This window comes from Typopeltis vanoorti, chromosome 25 (assembly GCF_054136105.1).
Source record: "Typopeltis vanoorti isolate ZY-2024b chromosome 25, IOZ_Tvanoo_1.0, whole genome shotgun sequence".
In the NCBI taxonomy this organism is placed as follows: Eukaryota; Metazoa; Arthropoda; class Arachnida; order Uropygi; family Thelyphonidae; genus Typopeltis; species Typopeltis vanoorti.
The window spans coordinates 12533133-12559763 of NC_143573.1; the positions used below are offsets into that span (position 1 = coordinate 12533133).

The 26631-nt window shown below is 36.7% G+C and overlaps 1 protein-coding gene across 1 annotated transcript in view; it reads left to right on the plus strand.

The window, feature by feature from the left end:
• The window catches only part of LOC150092545 (uncharacterized), a 335783-nt gene extending 316094 nt beyond the window's left edge, over nt 1-19689 (plus strand). The window contains exon 13 of the mRNA XM_090414232.1: nt 19380-19689. Coding sequence (XP_090270358.1) covers nt 19380-19689 — 310 coding nt within the window. The remainder of the gene's footprint in view (nt 1-19379) is intronic.
• The last annotated feature ends 6942 nt before the right edge of the window (nt 19690-26631 follow it).

Consider the following 26631-nt stretch of genomic DNA (forward strand, 5'->3'; position numbering starts at 1 on the left):
ATGCATCATAAATTATTCTTGCAGAGTGAGTTGGTAGTAATCAACAGTAATATATCATGCTCAGAACTGTGCTCACAGCCAAGAATTTTTTCATGCCTAACTTGGTTCTAGTTTTACTAAGCATGACTTATGAATAAGACCTGAATACTAAATAATTAAGAGGAGTACATACTATTATTATTTAAGGAATCTTAGAACGCTAAAGTGGTATATGTTAAACATTTATTATTCAACATATACCAATACTAACTCGCAGCTGAATCCATGAGACAGTAAAAGTTAGCTATGTGACTGGGATTCATGTCTCTGGTTGAAAGATATGAGGAAGATACTTTCTTTTTAGAGAGTAAGTTTTGACATCTAAATATGAACTTTGGTTTACTGGTTAAGTTTAAAATTTCTTCTGTAATAGAAACTCTAGAATGATTAAAATGGCATACTCAGCATGTTAATGGCAAACACTCGTCAAAATACTAAAAATCTACTAATAAAGAATATTTTACGTGAGTTAATTCCATTATTATAATTGTAAGTAAATCTAACATCATACTAATTTCTTCAAAATTCTTCTTTGGTTTTCATTTCAGCATCACATATTTATAAATCTAAACTGTTTTTTTTTTTTTTTTTTACTTTGATATGAAACAAAAATTCACCTTACAGTTATGTCACCAGTTACCTGATGTTTTCAGTCAGCATATTTTGTTGAGAAAGAATAGAGAACTAGAACTGAGCTACAGAGAATAATAAGATATTTTCCAGCTTACTGTATCACTTATAAATTTAGCAATTATGATGTTTTAATTAACATCTAATGATCATTTACTTGTTATTTTGTTTTTCTCATGGAAAAGCTTAGACGTTGGTTATGCATTTTTACTAAATAGTTTAAGGAAATGACAACATATACTAGGATATACATAAAAATAAATTTTAATACATTTCCAGTATTTCGACAATGTCGCGTTGCCATTTTCACAGGAACTTAACAACCAGACAGTTCATGCAAGCACAACAAACAGTAAATGAGGATGAAGCAGGAAGCTATTCTTTCTCCTAAAAGTCCTGATGGTGCCCCCTAGCAGGTAATGTGACCAAAGCAGAACCACCAAAAACTAACATGCCCAGTAAGGAAATTAAATCTTTACTAGAATTAAAGAAAAACAAGGAAATAATAATCACCAAAGCAGATAAAGGGAATGCCACAGTATTGCTTAACCAAAAGGATTACACAGGTAAGCTGAATGCTCTATTCTTAGATCGGGCTACTTACGTCATTATCGAGTACAATCCCACCAACTCCCAAATTAGAAAACTCCACAGACTCCTTAAGAAAGTCACTTCTTGGCCTGTAGAAGTCACTAAGAAATTAAAACCATTTAACTCCATATCCCCCCCCCCCCCCCATATTTATGGACTCCCAAAAATACATAAGGAACATGTGCCATTACGTCCCATAGTGGATGGCATTGATTCCCTCACATACAAACTAGCAAAATATTTGGCCAAAGTTCTTGCACACTATACTGGCAACGCACCTTCACACACAAAAAACTCAGCCCACTTCAAAGCCAGCATAGAAAACCTTACACTCAAACACACTGACGTAATGGTCAGTTTTGATGTCTCCTCCTCAAATGTCCCACTCAAAGAATCCTTAGTGCTAATCCAAGCTAAATTTCCTCCTGATATCACAGCCCTATTTCAGTTCACAATGAACTCAGGCTGTTTCGTTTGGCAAGGAAAATTCTACAAACAAATAGAGGGGACAGCCATGGGTTCTCCACTCTCCCCACCCTTGGCCAACTTTTATATGGTGACTTTTGAAGAAAAAGCCTTAAACTCTGTCCCACAAAAACCAACCATATGGCCTCACTATGGTTGATGATGTGTGAGCTATTTGGCCACATGGCTCCGATGCACTCCTCTCCTTCCTAACACACTTAAACAACCAACACCCCAGAATCAAATTCACCCTGGAAGAAGAAAAAAACAACTGCCTTCCTTTCTTAGACACACTAGTCACCCGCCAGCCTGATGAAACCTTGGTTTTTTCAGTCTATAGAAAACCCACCCATACAGGCAGATGCATTCACCAACAATCCCCCCCCCACACACACACAACAATATGGAGTCATTAAGACACTACACAACAGGGCTAAACTTATCTGTTCAAATGAACAATGCCCTAACCACAGAACTAAACCATATTCTCAACACTTTTTCAGCCAATGGCTAATCCTCCCCTCCCCCCCCCCCCCCCCCCAAAAAAAAAAATCCGAAAAATGTTGAAACCAATAAACCTCAACCTCCCCCCCATCCTCATCACAAGGATTACTCTAAATCCATCACCAAACCCTATATCCGAGGCACCTTGGAAAAAAATTACAAAAATCCTAAAAAAAACATGACTTAACTTGTTGCAGACCATATAAAAAATTGGCATCCCTTATCTGCTCTACTAAAGACCAACCTCCCCCCCCCCCCCCAGACCTACCTGCTGTATACCAGGTCCCTTGCAGTTGTAAGCTATCCTACTTTGGCCAAACAGGCAGGACAGCTAATATCAGAATTTCAGAACACAAGGACTACATCCGGTTTCACCAATACAGCCACTCTGGTCCTGCAGACCATGCGCTGGATGCCCGCCATAGAATGCGGTGAAAGAAAGCCACGATAATACACGTAGTAAATTCAAATACGAAAGGCTTTTCATGGAATCAGCCTCAGCCCTAAGAAACAATCCAAGCCTCAACAAATTTGGCGGCATGAGACTGCCCCAAATTTGGGAAACCAACATGAGAAGACCTTCAGCCCAAAAATACTGACATTGCCTGCTAGGGAGCACCATCAGGACTTTTAGGAGAAAGGATAGCTTCCTGCTTTGTCCTCATTTACTGTTTGTTGTGCTTGCGTGCACGTCTTGTTTTTAAGTTCTGTGAAAATGACAACGTGACTTCTTTGCCGAAATATTGAAAGTGTATTAAAATTTATTTTAATGTATATCCTAGTATACGTTGTAATTTCCTTATTTTGTTTTGTTGCAAAATATTAGATGTAATTTGGAGGCGCAATGAGTTTCAGGTAATGAACTCGGAGATTCTGAAAAAGTGAGGCACATAATCTAGTGTAATTTGAATGCCTAGTTTTTATGATTTTATTTGCACAATAAAATCACAAAAAGGATTTCTAGGGTTTATACTCTCAAGTAAGGAGCAGTATTAATGACAACATTTTAGTTTTGATAAATTTAGTTTAATCCTTTATCCAAGTGTGAGCAAACAAAGTTTGCACCTGGAAATATCTTCAGGACTGGGGTAAGGTAGTACAACATCAGCAACTCGTAGCAAAGCTAAATCCAGAGTAATTTAATAAAAAGGTGGCACACCTTTTGTCAACTCCTATAGGTAAAGATGACCTCGCCATTGCTTCTGCCTGGTATCTCCACTCTGGGCCTGGCTCCCACTGAAGAGACCTCAATAAATGTCGAAACTAGTCTGGATAGTGGCCCTTCCCTTAATGCATAACATTATACATATCCGCAAGGAGATGTGTTTTGCATTATGGGAGATACTGAGATAGGAGTGATGTTAGCTTGGTCCACCTTTGCTACGAGTTGCCCGGTGTTGTACTACGTTACCCCAGTCCTGAAGATATATTCAGGTGCAAACTTTGTTTGCTCACACTTGGATAAAGGATTAAACTAAATTTATTATAGTCTAACCAAGCGAAAAATAAATTTTAGTTTTAGTTTGTAATGTTACACTAAAAGTTATCATCACTTAGTGCCTTGTAGTCATGAACTGTTGTAATAATTGGGGCCATTCCATATTAATAAATTTTGTTTTTATTTGCATACTTAAACATTTTAGTGATTTGATAGTGTGCATATAGCATAATTTATATGTTAGTATATAATTTAGATACAAAAGTTCTTCAGTTTAAATCAAAATTGAAATGGATCAGTGTGTTTTAGTAAAGATTCTCACAGATTTTCAGCAAAATCCACTTACAATTTTAAAGCAGCATTATTATTTGAGCATGGTTAGGTAGATAGGCTGAGAAAACAGCCTTTTAGATGCATTATTTCAGAAGTGTTTGCAAAAAATTACAGGAAGCACGATTTTAAAAAGTCTATACTGTGAATGGTAAAGGCTTCATTTTGAAATGAAATCTGCTTGAAAGAAATAACATTAAAATGTGTGTGTGTGTGTGGATGAGTAAGTTTTTAGGGAAGGTTTTAATGTAATAATTAAAGCAGGAAGGAGTTGCCTTGATTTTATATAATGAAGAACTGCTGCAAGAAAATGACAAAGGTTTATATTTCTTGGTTGACTGATCCTGTTTCTGGTGCCTTCACAAAGAAGCATCATCAGTTATTGATTTAACTAACATGTTTATAATCTGCTGCTGTTGATTAAAAAAAAAAAAACAGAAAAGAAAACTTAGCATTAATGTAGTCATTACTTCACTTAATAACAGTGCAATAGCATTTTACAAGATGAATAGCAGCTACACAACATATGCAATGATTGTTAGTGTATTCTCGACCATCTTAGAATTTGGCATAATAGTAGCATTTTGCATCATTTTGTAAAAATTAAAGTGGCTCTTATTTTTAGTAAAGATTATAAATAGTAAATTTCATCAAAAATGCTAAATTTTATCAGTTTTATGCAAAGGATGTTTGGAAAAAATATAGCCTAGTTCATTTTGTAATAAAAGTTTTGACAACATTTCATTCTCCATTTGAGTCTTCATCATCAGTTTAATTTGACCTTTCAGTACTGTGAAACTGAAAAGTTGAAGAGTTCTTATTACTACATTAGGTCAGTAGAAGAAAAAAATAAATAAATAATAATTAGGAAAATTCTTAAGTTAATACGAAGAAGTGTTCAATTTAGTATTACACAGTACTATTTTTATTGTTGAATTGCAACATTCTCATTTGGATTGAAAGAAAGCATTTAATTTTTTTTTTTTAATTTTTCTTGCGTAATGTGTAATACAAAATACAAGGGTCATTTCCAAGGTTCTACATATGCACAGATGTTAAATGAAACATTTATTTAACAAACCATGGTTCCAAACTTTAAATATGATTTCCTGTTGGTAAACTTTTATTTTTGTTAAGTGGTTTTCAACAAACAGATGGAAGTTTGGGAGGCATGTCAGAACTGTACAGAAAATGAGAAAGCACTTATTATCCATACTTGAGATGCCTCACATGAAACATGAAGTCTCATTTTTATGCAGAATGAAGGTTCCAGCCATGAACATGTAAAGTTATTTACAAGTTTCTGTCATATCCCCTCATATGTTAGCTAGCCAGCCTGGTTGGCTGAGTGGTTAGCGTATCTGTTCTCCAGCGAAAGACTGCAGGTTTGAATCCCACTGTGAGCATGGATGTTTGTGATTTTCTGTGAAAATACTAGTGGTGCTGGTGGGCAGTAGATGGCACATTGCTGTAGTTGCAGTTCACTGTATAATTGGTGGATTTGAGTGGTGGAGGAGTTGTAGAGTAGGAGGTGCTCCTCCCTCAATGAGTCTTTGGACTCCTTGGAGGTGTCACATAATAATAATATTTGATGCAAATTTTCAGGCACAAAATTGTGTAGAAACTTCCTGTAATATGCTGCTTCACAGTCAGTTGCCTCTACAGGTACTCATCTTTTGTTGTCACTTCATTCTTATTGTAAGCCATTATCATCATTAACATAATTTTGTAGACATCAATTTTTTTTACACAAAGAAGAGGTTGGATATTTCCTTGAAAAGTCAATCAGCTATGCAGATTGGCTTTTCATTTTAGGTTCAAAATCTTCTCTCCATGTTTATGGCAAGAATTCTGTTCAGAAACTGCTCAAAAAATATTCTACCTTTCACCTTTTTTCCAACAAAGAATTTACAGTCCATCCTTGGAAACTCAGTTTTTAATTCATATACCTTTGTTTTATCTGCAATTCTAGCTCTTAAAAAATTATTATTATTATTTATATGGGTACTCCATGGAGTCAAAAGACTCATCACTTGAGACACACTCCATTCTTTAACACAATACATATCATACATCTCCTTAAATCTATTCACTGTTGGAGTTCTCACAACCACCTCTGGCAATCCATTCCATTCATTCACTACTTTCCAAGTAAAGAACCTGGTCTGCACATCTTTACTAACCACACTCTTAGACAACTTCCAAGTGTGACACCCTTTTGTTTTCCCTCTACTTTTCATGTATTGGAAAATTTCTTCTATGTCAATCTTATAGCATTCCTTTAGTAACTTATAAGTTTCCATCTTATCCCCTCACCGATTAGCTAAGCTCTGCAACCCATACACACCTTCAACTTATCCTCATACCTGTCACTAGCTTTGTCACTCATCTCGAAATACTGATAAAGAATAATAATAATAAAATAACCATAAAAATTAATAATTTTTATGGCTATTTTGTCTATTTTTCTTCAGGAGTACCCCTTGTATAATGTTATTGGCTTTTTACTCAGTTTCTTTTAAGGCATTATTGATATTTTAGAGATGTAGATACATGAAAGATATATGGAAGGAATAATTTTGGACATACCTTTGTAGGATTTTCAAGGTTGTCTTCTTTTGGAGCAGCATCAGGTGTATAACGATAAACATTTATATAGCAGTATGGAAGTATGACAGAAAGAGGGGGGGGGGAGTAACGGGGTGCGAGTCATTTGATTCCGTAATGGCTTGCACCCCATTACTTTGACCCCTAATCTTGATTCATCATATTCTATTCTTCTCCTTTCCCCTAAAAATATTCTACCTTTCACCTTTTTTCCAACAAAGAATTTACAGTCCATCCTTGGAAACTCAGTTTTTAATTCCATATACCTTTGTTTTATCTGCAATTCTAGCTCCCACATTTTTCTTTCTGTATAACGATAAACATTTATATAAATGTTTATCGTTATACGTCTGATGCTGCTACAAAATAAGACAACCTCGAACATCTTACAAGGGTATGTCCAAAATTATTCCTTCCATATATTTTTCATGTATCTGTCTCTCTAAAATATTAGTAATGCCTTAAAAAATTGAGTAAAAAGCCAATGACATTACATAAAGGATACTCCTAAAGAAAAATAGGCAAATTAGCCATAAAAATTAATATTAATTTAGAGGAGTGACATGGAAAATTTTCCAGGAATAATATTTTGGATAATAACCTCTCTATCTTTACTTGTCAATGTGTTCTTCAGCATCCAAATAATCTTCTGAGCTATTTTGCCAACTCTCTGCAATATGTCCTATGAATTTCAAATCTCTATCCACCATCATCCCTAGCCCTATCACTTTGCTGTAAACTAGTACCATCAATATAATACAAAGTATGTAATCTTTTCACCCCGAAGTGCATTGTCTTTCATTTTACAACATTGAATTGGCAACCATTGTCCTTTGCCCACACTACCAATTTATTTAAATCATGCTGTAAGATATCTACATACCTTTATCAATATTGCCTTCTCTAATTTTGCATCATCTGCAAACTGAATATCTCCCTTCAAATTTTGCTATATCATTAATGTACAAATTAAAGAGTAGTGGTCGTAGTACTGGGCCCTGGGATGTTCCACTAGTCTCTCTCATTCACCTTGGTTCTGTTCCACCATACACCTTTTGATGTCTATCAGTTACTCCCTCCCCCAAATCCATGTCGCTAGCCTTGTATCCATTCCCATTTGCTCCAACTCGTATTAGTTTTCTATGCATTACTCTGTCAAACGTCTCAAAGTACAGAAGTATCATGGTGTAGCCATTTCCTTTATCCAGTTTTGTTGTCACCTTATACATGAATAAATTACTGAGGCAGGACTTACCTTTTACCAAGCCATGCTGTTCCCTATAGAGTATGCTATTCATATCTCCTCATTCCTGAATTTTACTTTTAACCAACTTTTTCAGTACTATAATTATCACTCCAGAAATACTAATTGGTCTGTAATTTGCTACTTCTGTCTTGGAGCCACCTTTATGTAATGGAACTGTCTTACCCTCTTTCCACTTTCTTGGAATTGTGCCAGAGCTGAGACAGATTAAACAACTTTGTCAGCCACTGCCAGTTTATTTGCACATTCTCATAGCACATGAGCTCACATACCATCCAGGCCCACTGCTATATTCACATTGATATTTTTCAATATACTGAGTATCTCCAGTTTATCTACCTCAGTGCACACATAGTCTTTGTCACCTCAGTAACTTTGCAGTTACTGAGGTGACAACCTGAATGATATAGCCTTGCAAAGTGATCACTTAGTAACTGAACTATTTCTTCTGCTTCTGTCATTTTCCTACCATCAACACTGAGTAAAGTTATCTTTCCATAATCATACTTTCTCTTACTTGCTGTGTAGCGAAAAAAAAAACTCTTTTGGATTTGCAAGACTGTATAAACGCTTTCCCCAATCAGAGCTAGAGTCCTACTGTAGTTATATACAAATCTTCTGATGCTATTACGATATCCAACACTCTCAAATCCCTGATTCCTTCCATCATGTGCTGTTTCAAGTAATTATCCCTTAGTAACCGTATAAATTCCATTTCCATTTTGCCATGTGCCCTCTTCTTCTTCCGATCTATATCGCCATAGTTGAAGTCTCTCATGATAATTGCTTGGCCTGCAGTCACTGTGCTGATCTGCTGATGCATGCTGCCTACATCTTCTTCTGGACCCCCTAGGTCTTTTCCTGTTGGCCTCTATCTCACACCAGACAACCTGAAATGAAATGAACCATTTTCATCAGATCTACAATTTTCCTTGACTTCTGTTTTTATTGGTTGCAGTTCTTCAGCTGTCATTAATAATACCCCTCCTCCCTCCTGCAGCAGTTCTTTTGTAAGCTGCCTATTGGTTGTTTCTGTCAAATTATATTTGCAGAATTCGACAGAAATTTGACATTTGTTTGAGATGTTTGTTGCAATTCTGTAACCTCGTGATCCATATCTGCTAATGGCCTGCCACTTCTTCGATTATCTTTAATGATTGTCTGTGCTTCAAAAAAGCAAGATGCCTTTGCTTCTTTGAAGCAAGGGCATCTTGTAATATGATGTGATCCATGACACTACTCGCAGACTTCATGCAGAGCATTGTGAATCTCATTTGAGTTTTTCCCCACATCAGTTTTTAGTTTTGATCAGCATACCACAAACAATCAGGTTTGTGCAATACCTGACCTGAGTCATATTCTTCCTCTGTTTTGAAGCCTTTGTAGAACAAGAATCCCAGAAACAGAAAACAAGCTCACTATGTATTTTACTTAATCCATCTTATAATTCGTTTTAAGATGGACACTATTATATCATCCTACTGTACATGCATTCATGCTGTGTAGAACTTTTGAAATGAAACTCTTGTATCTGTGCAAATGTATCCACACTAAATAAAAAGTTCTGACTTAAAGAAGTATGCACATGGAGAGAATATTTGATAATTTTTATTTCTTGCGAAGTGATGACATACTGAAATCTTGAACATAGTTCTGCTAGTGAAATGCAGCAGACTTTGACAGAATACTTCCCTTCAAGGAGAAAATTTGTCTTGTTAGGATTGATAGTTCACTGAATTGCAGTATTAAAATTATCTTTTTCTGAACATTGAATATTAAAACAGCTGTTCGGGTTATTCCTTTTTACAAAGAAAGAAACAAAAGAAACTTGCATTTCTATATAATTTATTCAGCAATATATCCGTTCTGTTTCTGCACCTCTTTTCAACATAGCTGAAAAATCAAGGAAATCTTTCTCACCTCTAATGTGTTTTGCATTTATATTTGAATAATAATTTTGACTTTTCAAGAAATGAATAGTGATTATAAAATATAATTTAGATCAAAATCATATTTAAAAATGTGATTTTAATATGACTTTAAAGCAAAATTGTAGGAAAGTTTTATCAAAGGTTTTTAATATTCATTGAATTCCAAGTTGAAAAAGACATACTAAGAAATATCAAATTTGGGTGAGTCAAATGTGATTGGAGAACTGGGTTGTGTTTCTCAACAAAGCATTTTGGTATTACACTGCATGTGATTGCCCATTTCATGCATAATTTGACCAGTAGTTCTAACAAGATCATATGGTAGAGCACACCCAGAATTCCAGCATTTCATAACTAGGCTTTTTTTGCTGAAATCCCATTATATACCAACTTATGCATTTACTAGGAAAGACAGCAAATTACGTAATATACTTCTCAGAGATTATCATTAAAACTGCACTATTAATATATTGAAAGTAAGATAATGGTGAAGTGCTTATTATCAACATCAGACCTCAGTGGTGTTGAGTCTCATCATGGGAGGTCCACACTCGCATGTAAAATGATTCCATCAAAGCATGCCTTAAACACATCCACAGTTTCTGCACTCATCACACTTTCAGGAAATGCATTCCACTCACCAACTATTCTCCATGCAAATAACTTTCTCCTCGCTCTTGCTCACATCCTACTAATAAAGCTTCTAGGGGATGGCGTCTTGTTCGGTCCTTGTCTCTCTACTCTGAAAAATCTTTTTCACATTAATCTGATAACAACTCTTCAGAAACTTAGTCTCAATCATGTCCTACCCCCCCCTTCTCCTTTTTATTCACAATTCCCTTAGTCTGTCTTCATATCCCACATTTCATGGACTTGAAACTGACTTAGTGACCCTTCTCTAGATCCTCTCTCTGGTTTTCAAGGGGATGAGGATATTTCCCCCTTCAAAACCAGGCAACCAAATCTATGCACAATGGTCTATACAAGGAAACTATAATATTTTTGCCTTCTACATACAAGATCCTCCTCATCATTGCCATAATTTGTTATGATGTTTTTACAATATTAGCAGTGTGACCTCCTAAGCTTTGTCTCTATCCTCCATCACTCCCAGAACTATGATCTCTTATCTTTAACATCTATTACATGACCACAAAAGTTAATAAAATCCCAAGGTTTTCCGTTTGCACTCATCCGCATAAAGCAAAGAGCGGACATTAACATCTCCAATTTTGATATGTTTAATACCACTTTCCTTCATAATGTGATCCATATAGATAATGAATAACAGAGGGGATAATGTACATCCTTGTCTCACACCAGATTTAACATTAAACCATCTTCCTGTACTTCTTTCAGTTCTAACTGCTGACTTACAACTCATAAGTATTGCTTGATATAATGCCCCATTGACACCATATAACTGTAGCATATTGAATAGCTTCTCTCTTGGCACCTTGTCATATGCCTTTTCCAAATCGACAAAACTTAAATACAGATCTTTGTTATATTCCCATGATTTCTCCACTATTTGTCGTAAAGTGAAGATCTGATCCTGACAGCCTCTATTGGCCTGAATCCAGCTTATACTTCACCAGGCTTTTCTTCCACAATTCTTCTCAACAATTTCTCAAGTATTCTTGCATAGATCTTGCCAGGAACACTCAGTAGGGAAATACCTCTGTAATTCTCGCATTCAATTTTATTTCCCTTTTTATACATGGGTACTATGAGAGCTCTACTCCAATCATCAGGAATTCGTCCTTCTGTCCAGCCTTTCTGAACTATGCAGTGCAGCCACTGTAAGACTCATACCACCATACTTCAGCATTTCTGGTCGAATATCATCTACTCCTGAAGCCTTTCCACATTTCAAGCCTTTGATGGCTTTTTCTACTTCAAGTATGGATATGTATTCCTGACTGCATGCCTGGTCAATGTTTTTTACCACTGTGCTGTCATCACTGCTTGTTTCATTTAGCAGTTTTTCAAAGTAATTACTCCATAGTTCTAGGATATCTTTTTCTCCTGTTTTCATGTCACCTTTATCATCTCTACAGCACTCTTTCCTCCATTCCTCCTCTTCAACAATCTCCAGAATTTTTTGCCACCTTCTTGATATTTCTTTTCTGTATTCTTGCCAATGTCCTCCCATGACTTTTGTTTAGCTAGTTTTACACAGTGTTTAGCATTCTTGCATTTGTCTCTGTATTCTCTAAGAGCACAAGCTGACTTATTTGACAGGAACTTTTGATATGCTTTCTTCTTTTCCTTCACTGCCTCTTTAACTTCCTGTGTCCACCATGGAGTTCTGATTTTTTTATCCTTGCAGACAATCTCACCACATGCCTCTCTGGCAGAATCAATCAATGTTTTCTTCAGAGTTTGCCACTGAATCTCCAAGGTTTGATTCCTGTTCTCAAACTTTCATTTTTTCTTCAATAATCTTTGTGTATTTTAGTCTACAGTTCACATCTGAGAACTGCCCAACTTTTATTCGCTTTAAAACTTTCTTGCATGTTTTTCTTTTCAATATGAAATTCAATTTTATCCTGCTCAAGACTAAATAGTGATCACTTCCAATTTCAAATCCTCTGTACACTCTGGTGTCCTGCACTAGAGAGAAAACATCACTATGAACAATAATGTAGTCAATGAGACTTTTCTTATTCCTTGCCTCTTCTCTCCATGTGAATTTGTGCACATTTTTATGTTGGAACATGGTGTTAGTAATAACCAGTCCATGTCCTGAGCAGAAATCCAACAGATATTTGCCATTATTATTAGCTTTGCTCTTTTCTCCAAATTTTCCCAAAATATTTTTGTATGTCTCACAATCATTTCCTACTCTGCTGTTTAGATCCCCAACAAGGACCAACTTTTCCTTTTTCATTGTGTCAGTTGCTTTTTCTAAAGCCTCAAAAAATTCCTGCACTTCTACCTTAGTAGAACCTTCTGTGGGACCATAGGCACAAATAAGTCTCATTGTTCAGTTCCCCATTCTCATATTTGCCCACATTACTCTACTTGAGACTGACTGGCATTCAAGAAGATTAGCCTCGTATTTTGTGTTGAATACTATGGCTACTCCGTCTTTTCCTTGATTGTCATTGCTTGAATATAACAGTTTGTATTTATTGCTCAGAAAGATTATTTTTTTTTAAACCTATGTGAAGTAGTTAAGATACCTGGAATTATCAACCATTTCAGCTTTGATATTTGTTCATCTCATTTTCACCACTTCACTGGTTTATTGTGATTCTTTCATATTGAAAATTAATCATACAGATCATTTTCTATCATACATGCTACCATGTCACATGCATAATATCTGTGAAAATGCTTTCTCTACATTGTAGAATGAAATGAGCTGAGTCTTTTTTTTTTCTTGAAATGTAAAGTTTAATCATTTGAGTATTTACTAAGCTAGGCAGTTAAAGCTGAACATGTAACAAAATATAGTATAATTAAATCTTTCACATTATAGGCATGCAATTTCTTAGAAAGATAAGAAAACATGGTATTATGTATCTCCATGAAGTCTAAAGACTCATTCTGGGAGAAATACTTCTAACCATTATTCACCGAATGCTTATCATACCTCTCCTTAAATTCACCATCTCTCCAAGCAAGAAGTTTAATTCTCATCTTGTTATATATTGAGAATTTTCTTCATCTACTGTGTAAAAACCATTTTATGACTTATGTGTTTCTGTCATGTCCCTACTTTTTGCACCTCTTAATTAAAGTTGGTAACCTATAGCCTTCATTTTGTCAACCTTTTTGATCACTTAGCTCTGGATCCTCTCCACTACCCTCTTAATCCCAAGAAACCTAGTCACCAGATTTGTAAACAGTAGTCCAGTTGTGGTCATATCAAAGCATTATTGTACTATAATGTCCACTTACATCCATGCTACACATGCATACATCTTGTCTTTTCATCCAAAATACATAACTCGAATTGGTAACTATTATTATTTTTTTTTTTTTCATGTGCTGTTATCTTTAAATCATCCTGCGAGATAACTGTCAACAAACAACTACATAATCCCACTCAAAATATTTGTGATAACATTAATGTACAGAACGCTGTAACACAACTAGTCATCTACCTTCTTGATTATCTCTACCATACTACTCTCTGAAAGCAGTGTATTGTAGAGATGAATCAAGCTCATTTAACCATTCTCATTTACTTCAGTTTATGTAATAGGATTCTTTGCTTTATTCTGTTATATGCCTTTGCAATGCCATATTATCTCCATGAAGTATCATATTCCTATTCATCTGTTCTCGAATTCTGTCCTTTGCCAACTTTTGCAGTACTTCAGTCACCACAGCCACCACTCTTTAGACACCGGGTGGTCTATAATTTGCTACCTCTGTCTTGAAGCCATCTTTCTCTTTTTCCCAATAACTTTGGACCTTCACGGTGCTAATACTTAAAATTAAATTGCCTGTTTAGGGAGAACTGCCATTTTTCTTATACATTTCTTATAATGTTTGCTGATATCCATCCATTCCTATGGCTATATTCATGTTGACTTTCATAATATACAAAGCTCCTTCAATTCTTGTACCAGTATTAGAATAGTATACACTGATCACATCAGCTACAATATTATCTCCACTGGATGATGCACCCTCAGAGTTGTTGCTAAATAATTCAGCTATCCCTTTAGCTTCTCATCAATGTTCATTGGTTATCTTTCTCAAAATATTTTTCATACTTTCATATTTTCATAGGCAATAAAAGAATGTACTCATTCTTTTATTGCCTATGTAATGAAAGAACTAGGATTTCCTTTACAGGTGCTTGGCTGATTTCTTCTCATAATCTGATTTTCCTTTATGATGGTACTTAGCTTGCTAATCACATTTCTCTTTGTTATCCTAGTTTTTTTATTTTATTTTTTATATTTTTTATTTTTACAGCTCCTCCTTAATAAGTCACTGATCAGCCTAACTCTCATCTGATGATTCTCCTGATCCTGGGTCAGGAGGATTGTCACCTTTATTGCCATAAACATTTAAGGTCTCTTATATTAATAATTTCCTGAACAATGACATCTTAGCAACTATTTTTTTTTTGTCATTATTTACTTCACTGAACTGACCAAACATTCCTGTATTATTTTTCATGCACTGCTGCCATCATTGGAATTTCTTATGCTATAGCATTAACCCATTACTTTCTGGGTTTGTCATAATCACTGGTAGTTAAACATATACCCATTTAGCTAAAAATTCACAATCTCATCTACCTTCTTTGTTGGAGAGAAAGTGGTTATTTTGGTTATGGACAATATATATATACAGTCATACCACGACTTACGCGAATCCGGAGTTACGTGGTTCCTTATATGTGCGCATTCCCGTCCCGCTTTCCGCCTCACCATTACTTATCTTTCAGGTACCAGCCCCATTTACCAGTGTCGCACATGCTGTGAACAAGCACTGATGTGTTTCACGCAGTCTCCATTCATACACAATTTTTATATAGTCTAAAACCTTGCGATTGTTTAATGTTATGTTCTTGATAAAAATTTTATCACATAAAAAATAATAATGTCTTCCAAAAGAAGCAAGTCCGATTCTTCTACAGCTAGCAAGAAAAGAAAAACATTGACTTTGGAATCAAAACTCAACATTATTAAGGATTTTGAAGGCGGAATGAAAATTTGTGAGCTAGCAAAGAAGTTCGATCTACAGGAATCCACAGTAAGAACAATCATAAAAGAAAGGTTTACAGATTTTGGAGGACATAGATTCTAATGAGGAATGAACTATAGGTAAAAGGCAAGGAATAAAAAAATCATTAGCTTGCTCTGAAGAAATTTTGCATGACAAGAAAAAGACATTATGCCGTCAGATGAATCTATTGGATTTTATGAAACCATTGACATCGAAATAACTTTCTTTTTTTTATGTACGAAAAACTACAATTATGATTATTATTATTTCTGATACCTCCAAGGAGTCTGAAGACTCATCACGGGAGGATACTTACAACTGTCTCAACCACTATACCGAACCTCTACTACGAATCATCTCCATCAACGCCATCTACCGCCCACCACAACTAGTATTTTTTGTCTGTAAATTGTGTGTGTTCTGAAGGGCCGATTTGTCTGCATGCGGGATGAAAAACCTGAGTTTCCGGGAGAAAAAACCCTGCTGCCTCCGTATGAGATTGGCTAACTCACCTTTGATTGAATATTTCTTAAAAAAATATAGGTATTTTTGTAAACCTTTGGTCCCAATTGTATGTTTGTATATATAAATTACATGCAAAATTATACCCCGAGTTACGCGAATTCGACTTACGCGCTTTTTGTTGGTCCCACCTACCCCATAACTTTGGGGTTTTACTGTATATATATATATATATATATATATTTGTCCTGTTGGCTTTTATCTTGCACCAAATAGAATTCAGGTGTATCACTTCCCATAACCATGCTTTATCCTTCTCCTGTTCTCGTTATCCTTTCTGAAAATACAATATCCTCTACATTCTATCTTTGTAACAATGTTATCTTCCTTTATCCATGTGTCTCACTAATGCCGATAGTTTTTTCCCTAAATTGAACTAATTATATTGGTATACATGAATTGCTGCATCCCTTTATGCTTAAGCATCTTTTAATGACTGTCCCATTCAGATCTCAAATCTGAATGTGGAATCTTCACTCTTATCATACCTTATCAGTAGAATTAGTCTTGACTCTTACCCTTCTTTTTTGCATTTGCTAGTAACTAATATCATCTCGCATTTCATTCTTATCACCTTTTACGTCATTAATATTGTCAGAAGTATTAACTTGTTCACTTGTTCTCTTTACATTCTAACAGCATCAGTGATATCCTTTATTTTTCACACTAGGAAAACATGATTGCATTATGCACTTATCATGCATGTCCCTAATAATGAAAATGTCCTTCACTTTTCTCCCCCCCCCTTTTTTTTTTTTCTCTCTCATACTTCCTTATTCTTTCCACTCAACTTTCTTAATCTTCTCTGCTGTATACCGCTCTCACCAGATGCTCATGCTTTGTCACAGGGCCACCAAGAGGGAGTGAAATCTGAGACTTTTGTCACAGGCCCTGACTTGTCACATAACCGTGTTTATAATGCATGATTTTAATTCTCGTAATGATACAAGAATGACAAAGGATAATGGCATATCGAGAATGTGTTTTGTTTTAGACAGGCGACTATGCTTTTTAGCTCGCCGTGAGTGTCTGGAAAACACTGATTCTCTTGGCACGGATCACTGTAGTTATAGCGGGTGATGACGTCAATAGGCGTTCGTGCAAGGTTGTTGCAGTCAGCTGCGCTAGCTAGTAATTGCATTCACAGTAAATATTAAATGGTCTAGCTTTGCTATCAATAGAACATGACCTGGCAATGAAAATTGATTATGACAAGGTGATTAAAGATTTCGCTAACCATAAAGTGAGGAAGTGGATGAGACAGATGAGACAATAAAAATTTTAAAATTCTCTTTTTATTTAATGTTTGTATTTTGTATGGTATGTAATGTATCGAATTTTGAATTTATTGTACACTTTTTTTAAATAAATGTTTACTGTTTTTTATGACTTTTTTTTATTAAACAAAAGTGATGCACTTTTTTAAGTGTGGTCCGGACCACAGACTTGTCACGGGCCCGAAAATTTCTCTCGGTGGCTCTGCTTTGTCGTTAAATATTCAGAGCTGTTACACTTTGAAGTCTCTCACATTTTATTATTCTCTTTACTTTTTAATTCTTATGTTGCCTTTCTTCTAGCTTGTACTTCTATGATTCATATTCTCAATCATCTTCACTCACTCACTCCTACATCCCTCCTCATTTGAGAAGGAGGGATGCAGGATTGCATTTCCACCTTTATTGCCACAAACATTTCAGGTCTTCATCTCATCTTCCTTTCCTTATTTTACCTTGCGGTGTCAAGGGTTTATTAATCATCAGACCTCAAACCATTCACAGGATGAGGTGGTCAGTCCTACACTCCGTTGTATCCTATGTCTGTAGTGTTGAGTTCTCAAGGCCAGTTTGCCTGCTTTGGGGATGAAAAACCCCAGGATAAACTGGGGAAAACCCTACTGGCCACGCCCAAGACCCAGCTAACTTGGCTATGGCTGAGGAAGATCGTTCAGGCATATGGTTGCGAAGCACACAGCCACTAGGCTAACCGCACGGGCCATTTCAAGTCTTTTATATTAATAATTTCCTGAACAATGACATCTTAGCTACTAATTTTTGTCATTATTTACTTCACTAGTAAAGATTTAACACACACCAATTCAGACTAAAACTGTACACCGAGTTAAATCTTATAAACTAAACATAAATTGTACAGTATTGCTAATTATAAAACAAAATATATTTTTGTTTAATACTTAATGGAAAATTACTGCTTTTCTCCAAAGCAGCGCTTCTCAGTCTATGCCCCAATGACTGCTGGTCATTTGTTGTGTAAATGCTGTCATGCTGTAAAAGTATTGTAAAATGCAATGATGTAGCATGTTTGTATACAAATGGAAAATCACACTGCATCCAGCTAATAATAAGAGGCCTTATATGTGATGTCCCCAACTGAAATCCAACTTTTAGCTGTTATGTTGCACAGCAGTTGGTGTATTGCATTAGTCAAGGGATATTTTACTTTATAAATGATTTCCAGTGTTGTAAGGAATGTTATTTTGAGGAACCGTGCCTGAAAAAATGTTTCTGGGTAGTTTTTTTTTAGTATATTAAATATGAACGGTATATTTTTGGCAGGATCATCCAAAGCTATTAACATACTTATGCATTGTAAAGCCATAAGCTGAGAATTTGGTGTCTCATCAAGAAGAAAATGTACACCCATGCATTGATTTGCACAGATTTGGCTAGCTCTATTAGCATTTCCATTTTCTATCTAGTAGTCTAGATTAGTAACATTCACCAGTGTAACCTCATGCTGATGCTTATCTTTTCAAAATCCCAAACACAATCCATCCCAAAACTATTAAGAGGGTTGTAATTTATAGATGGCGCTGAAAAAAAAAATATATATATATAATAAAAAGTGTTTAATATAAACCGGGTCAAATATGCCAAAGTTATTTGCAGTTGAGTTTTTGTATTACCAAATTTGATAAAGTGTGGCAACATATCTGAAGTGCAAGTGATTTTAAAAATATATGTTCATTATAGTTATAAGGGGAGGAAAAATTATAATTTTTGTGTAAATAACTAAAGTTAGTATTATTTACTCAGAAATGTGGTGGTATTTTTTTTTTTTTCTTTTGGTTAGCATAGTTTACTTTGTTTTAATTTAATTTGATAAAAAATTTTATATTATCTTAATGCCATTATAAAATATAGTAATTTTAATCCAGCATACTTGGATACAAGATTTCATAAAACTTTTTTTTAATAAATACAATAATTATGCTAGCATACTTTAATTATTAACTTTGTTTTGCATATTTCAGCAATTGTTGATTTATTGTAAAAACTACTTTTGTATTTTTCATTTGGTTTCTTTTTTTTCTTTATTCCTTTCCTAATACCTTACCATACAGGGAACACAAGAGATATTTTTACATCAATGAACGAACTAGGCAGTCACAGTGGGAATTTCCTACAGAGGCATCCAATATATTTGCAACACCAAGTATTGAACCACAACATTGGAATAATATTTCAAGCAGTGAAACTGCATCAACTCATCAGAAATCTGGCAATGCTCAGCATCCTCTGGTTTCTTCATCTGTACCTGAGGAGCAGCCAACTAGTTTATGTAGATTGGCGAAAGTAAAATTTGAAAATGGTGAGTTTACTTATGAAAACATCTTTTGTTTGAGAGAAATTAACAGCATTGAATTACATTGAATCAGTTCAAAATTGACTGTTTAAGTAAGTTTACTCTCCAAGGTAAGCAGATTTGTGAAGATTACAGCATCACATCATGTGACATGTATTGTTTTCATTCTCCAGCTTCATTCATGTGCCATGATTGGACTGCCATGTAAAGCAAAAGTAGGTAGATGTATGACTATAATAAATTACCATATCTGGTAATTAGTTACCAAACGTGGCATTTTGTCATTTTCTCAAGTTGTAGGTGTATGAACATTGTAGACTCATTTTGTCGTGTGTGTGTGTGTATGGCAAAGTGGCATTTGATCTGCAGAACAAGTTACCCCTCTGATCATTAAAGTATGAGTTGTATTTCAGATGTACAGTAGAGCAAGCCCTAGCTTATGTTGCAACAGGTGTGCATGGAGTTTTAGAAGAGGAGGATTAAGAGATTCATATTTGTAAGTCCATTTGCTGTTCCAGTAGTAGGTAGGGAGCAAGAACATTGAATCTTTGTAGTTTTCCGTTTGTGAACTATCTTCTTCTTATTGTGCTATCTTCGAAGGTCAGCGACCATCTTGGCGAACAAACTGCGGTCTTGTGCTAATCTGAGCAGTTGTGCACTGCTCTTTCCTTTCTACGTCTTGATGTTGTCAAACCATGATATTCTTTTTCTTCCTCTAGTTCCTTTGCCATCAATTCTTCCTACCAAAATAGTTTGTAGAAGTTGGTATTTGCTGTTTCTCATGATGTGGCCAAGATATGATGTTTTTCATTTCTTGATTATTTGTACAAGATGTTTAGCTTTGCCAATGGATTTTAAGACCTCTTCATTAGTAATTTTTTCTGTCCATGATATCTTTAGCATTCTTCTGTATAGCCACATCTCAAAGGCTTCGATTTTCTTGATGGTTGTCGCCTTCAATGTCCATGTTTCAACTCCATAGAGCAGAATAGACCACACGTAACGTTTCAGCATTCGGCATCTGACTTCCATGTTTAGGTCTTTATTGCAGAATAGTGTTCTAATTTTCATGAAACTGCCGTGCAACTTCAATCCTTGTCTTTATATCTGTTTCTGGATCCCACCGTTCATTAAGCCAACAACCAAGATATTTATATCTTGACACTTGATCAATATTTTTCCCATTGAGTGTCAGTTTCATTGATGAGGCTGGATGTTTGCTGATGATCATGTATTTTGTCTTGTTGATGTTTACATTTATTCCCATTCTTTGGCTTTCTATGTATACTCTGTCAATGAGTTTTTGGAGATCCATAATGTTATCTGCAATTAGCACGGTGTCATCTGCATATCGTAGATGACAATCTTTCCATTTATTGTGATTCCCTCTGGACATTCTTCCAATGCTTTTTTAAAGGTTACCTCTGCGTATATGTTGAACAGGAGTGGTGAGAGCACACATCCTTGTCTCACTCGTCTTTTGATGTTAATATCACTGGTGGTAATGTTGTCTAATTGAACGGTAGCCGACTGATTCCAATACAGATTTGTTATTAGTCTTATGTCTTGTTCGTCTAGCCTTGTTTGTTGAAGGACTTCTATTAAGTTAGTGTGTCTGACTTTGTCGAATGCTTTTTCAAAATCTATGAAACACATAAAGACAGATTTCTGTTTTTCTATGCATTTTTGTATCAATATTTGGGTACAGAAAAGGGCCCCTCTAGTACCAAAACCATTCCGAAAGCCGAATTGTGTTTCACTTAGAGTTTCTTCATTTTTTCTATAAATGCGATTCTGAATTACTTTCAAAAATATTTTTAATGTTTGGCTCATTAGACTAATAAGTCAGAAGTCACCACAGGAATTCGCTTTGGGTTTCTTTGGGATAGTGATAAATGTAGATTTGAGTCAATGATGGAAATTCATCACTTTCATATATTTCATTAAATAGTTTTTCAAGAAGTTTGATGTTATCTGGTTCTATTAATTTTAAAAATTCTGTTTGCACACCATCTGGTCCACTGGCTTTTCCTGTTTTACTTGTTCGTATAGCATTCTCTATTTCGCATTTCATGATTGCTGGTCCTTAATTGTTATCTTTTATATTTATAGGCTTCTGTCTAGTATCATTGAAAAGTTCTGTTACATATTTTATCCAAATCTGTGCTTTATTCTCTTCTTCTAGAACTATTTTTCCATTTTCGTCTCTTAGAGACACTATTTGCTTTTTCCTCAGTTTTTCCGGAAATTTCGTTGATTTTCTTATACAGATTGAAATTATCATGTTTCTTCTGAAGCAGTTCAATTTCAGTACATAAATTTTTCATCCAATTTTCCTTGGCTTCTTTTATTTTTTTCTTGATGATGTTATGTGTTTCTGTATACCTGGCTAGGTCTTTGTTTTTGTACATTCTTCTTGTATCAATAAGAGAAAGAATCTCATCTGTCATCCATTCCTGTTGTTTTATATTATTCACATAACCTACTTCTTCAATACTTGTTGTTACGATGGCATTCTTTAAGCTATTCCAAAGAGATTCCACACTTTTATTTTCTTCTATGTTAATCTGTTGTAATCGCAGGTTAAGCTGTGTCTTGGCACTTTTATTTATGTGCGGGTCTTTCAGTTTTTCTACATCAATTTTCTTTTTCTTCTTTTGTGATTTTTTAGCTGATTTTAATCTAAGACGTACTTCTGCAACTATGGGATTGTGGTCTGATGAGATATCTGCTCCAGGATAAGTCTTTGCACTCTTTATACTACTGTGAAATCTTTTATTTATCAGTATATAATCAATTTGATTTCGGACAATGTTGTGTTGGTTATCTTGAGGCGATTTCCAAGTGTACAGTCTTCTGGGTGGAAGTTTAAACCAGGTATTTGCTATTGTTAGATCTTCTTCCTGACAGAACTGGACTAGGCGATCTCCTCTGTCATTTCTGGTGCCTAAGCCATGTTTGCCAACAATTTCTCCATCACCCCCTCTTCCTACTTTTGCATTGAAGTCACCCATCACTATGTTTATATCATGTTTCTTTGTTAGGTTTTTAATCTCTTAGGTGTTCATAAAACTCTTCAACATCTTCTTCACTTTTGTCAGCTGTGGGTGCATAAGCTTGGATGATATTTATGTTAACGGGGTTTCCCTGAAGTTGTAACAGCATTATCCTTTCAGAAAATGGAATCCAATTTATTACTGATTTATTGATTTCTTCATCTACTATTACAGCTACACCATGTCGATGTTTGTTCTCATCATTCCCAGAGTAATACATTGTTGTATTATCTTGTTGACACTTTCCAGATCCTGGCCATCTTGTCTCGCAAATTCCCAAAATCCGGATGCCCAGCCTCTTCATTTCTCTTGTGGCATTTCTTAATTTGCCAGCTTCATACAGAGTTCTGACATTCCAAGTTGCAATTTTAAAAGTGGACACCATTTTGAGCCCGGAGATTCTTCGCACCCCTGTCCCATTTAAGGGATGCCGGAACTTGGGGCCAATTTTAAGGGTTTGCTCGCCATGGTGGTTGTTCTGGAGATAAGATAGAGCAGTAGTTTCTCCATTTGCTTTCTGCTCCGCAGTATACAGACGTACACAATATAATCATATTGCCATCTGCAAATCTCTGATCACAAGCTTTCCATCATCATTTGGCTTCAACCTTGTGTCAGTACTGACAATGCTGCTTCCCAATGTCAGGGGCAGTGACCCCAGCAGGTACTTATTTAATGGTGGCACTACTCGCCATGTCACCGAGTTGTCATTGGGCTTTGTGAGGTTTTAAGTGAGACAGAGTTGCCACTTCTGCTCTCCTATGCCCTGATAGCTCAGGCACTGTTGGTCCACGGCTGCTTATTCGCCAGATTGCTCTGCTTATATCGCAGCTAGCCTCCATATCTGTGAACTATAAGATGATTTACTCATGTAGCATAGAGTCAGAAAAATGCAGGAATAGAAACATGAAGTACACTTTTTCACTGTGAAGCAGTAGAAATATTGACACAAGCAGATTTCAAAGTACTAACAAAACATAGAAATTAATCAGCAGAAGAACAACTGACATTATTATTTTTTTTTTTTTAAAAAAAAAAAGTCTCTTTGGAAAACTAAACAATTTGAAAATGAATTCCCATACATAAAAAAATGTTCTGAGAAAAGTTTGAGAAACAGAGATAACAGTATTGGTAAACACATACTTAATTTCTTCTCTGGACTAATCATTACCAACACCATTTAGCAATAGAAAGATGTGTATGCTTATGTGGAGAGAACAACACGAGTTTAGTTTTGTATGATCAGGGAGTTGATAATAGTAATGGCATTTTTTTTTTTTTTTTTTTTTTTTTTTTTTTTTTTTTTTTTTTTTTTCCAGCTCAAAGTAAATCGTGTGCATGTTCCGTTCAAGTCGTTTCCGACTCCTGATGGAGAATATATGAACATATACTCTCCATTCAGATCTGTCCCTGGCCATATCTTTCAGAATTTCCAGGTGCATTCTGGTTGCTTCTTTTATTCCATCCACCCATCTAATTCTTAGTTCCTCTTCTCCTGCTTCCATCAACTTTAGCAAGCATCATCATCTTCTCCCCCCCCCCCCACCCCCCCCCCCCCCCACCCCCCCCCCCCCCCACCCCCCCCCCCCCCCACCCCCCCCCCCCCCCACCCCCCCCCCCCCCCACCCCCCCCCCCCCCCACCCCCCCCCCCCCCCACCCCCCCCCCCCCCCACCCCCCCCCCCCCCCACCCCCCCCCCCCCCCACCCCCCCCCCCCCCCACCCCCCCCCCCCCCCACCCCCCCCCCCCCCCACCCCCCCCCCCCCCCACCCCCCCCCCCCCCCACCCCCCCCCCCCCCCACCCCCCCCCCCCCCCACCCCCCCCCCCCCCCACCCCCCCCCCCCCCCACCCCCCCCCCCCCCCACCCCCCCCCCCCCCCACCCCCCCCCCCCCCCACCCCCCCCCCCCCCCACCCCCCCCCCCCCCCACCCCCCCCCCCCCCCACCCCCCCCCCCCCCCACCCCCCCCCCCCCCCACCCCCCCCCCCCCCCACCCCCCCCCCCCCCCACCCCCCCCCCCCCCCACCCCCCCCCAGTCAAATGTGATTGGAGAACTGGGTTGTGTTTCTCAACAAAGCATTTTGGTATTACACTGCATGTGATTGCCCATTTCATGCATAATTTGACCAGTAGTTCTAACAAGATCATATGGTAGAGCACACCCAGAATTCCAGCATTTCATAACTAGGCTTTTTTTGCTGAAATCCCATTATATACCAACTTATGCATTTACTAGGAAAGACAGCAAATTACGTAATATACTTCTCAGAGATTATCATTAAAACTGCACTATTAATATATTGAAAGTAAGATAATGGTGAAGTGCTTATTATCAACATCAGACCTCAGTGGTGTTGAGTCTCATCATGGGAGGTCCACACTCGCATGTAAAATGATTCCATCAAAGCATGCCTTAAACACATCCACAGTTTCTGCACTCATCACACTTTCAGGAAATGCATTCCACTCACCAACTATTCTCCATGCAAATAACTTTCTCCTCGCTCTTGCTCACATCCTACTAATAAAGCTTCTAGGGGATGGCGTCTTGTTCGGTCCTTGTCTCTCTACTCTGAAAAATCTTTTTCACATTAATCTGATAACAACTCTTCAGAAACTTAGTCTCAATCATGTCCTACCCCCCCCTTCTCCTTTTTATTCACAATTCCCTTAGTCTGTCTTCATATCCCACATTTCATGGACTTGAAACTGACTTAGTGACCCTTCTCTAGATCCTCTCTCTGGTTTTCAAGGGGATGAGGATATTTCCCCCTTCAAAACCAGGCAACCAAATCTATGCACAATGGTCTATACAAGGAAACTATAATATTTTTGCCTTCTACATACAAGATCCTCCTCATCATTGCCATAATTTGTTATGATGTTTTTTACAATATTAGCAGTGTGACCTCCTAAGCTTTGTCTCTATCCTCCATCACTCCCAGAACTATGATCTCTTATCTTTAACATCTATTACATGACCACAAAAGTTAATAAAATCCCAAGGTTTTCCGTTTGCACTCATCCGCATAAAGCAAAGAGCGGACATTAACATCTCCAATTTTGATATGTTTAATACCACTTTCCTTCATAATGTGATCCATATAGATAATGAATAACAGAGGGGATAATGTACATCCTTGTCTCACACCAGATTTAACATTAAACCATCTTCCTGTACTTCTTTCAGTTCTAACTGCTGACTTACAACTCATAAGTATTGCTTGATATAATGCCCCATTGACACCATATAACTGTAGCATATTGAATAGCTTCTCTCTTGGCACCTTGTCATATGCCTTTTCCAAATCGACAAAACTTAAATACAGATCTTTGTTATATTCCCATGATTTCTCCACTATTTGTCGTAAAGTGAAGATCTGATCCTGACAGCCTCTATTGGCCTGAATCCAGCTTATACTTCACCAGGCTTTTCTTCCACAATTCTTCTCAACAATTTCTCAAGTATTCTTGCATAGATCTTGCCAGGAACACTCAGTAGGGAAATACCTCTGTAATTCTCGCATTCAATTTTATTTCCCTTTTTATACATGGGTACTATGAGAGCTCTACTCCAATCATCAGGAATTCGTCCTTCTGTCCAGCCTTTCTGAACTATGCAGTGCAGCCACTGTAAGACTCATACCACCATACTTCAGCATTTCTGGTCGAATATCATCTACTCCTGAAGCCTTTCCACATTTCAAGCCTTTGATGGCTTTTTCTACTTCAAGTATGGATATGTATTCCTGACTGCATGCCTGGTCAATGTTTTTTACCACTGTGCTGTCATCACTGCTTGTTTCATTTAGCAGTTTTTCAAAGTAATTACTCCATAGTTCTAGGATATCTTTTTCTCCTGTTTTCATGTCACCTTTATCATCTCTACAGCACTCTTTCCTCCATTCCTCCTCTTCAACAATCTCCAGAATTTTTTGCCACCTTCTTGATATT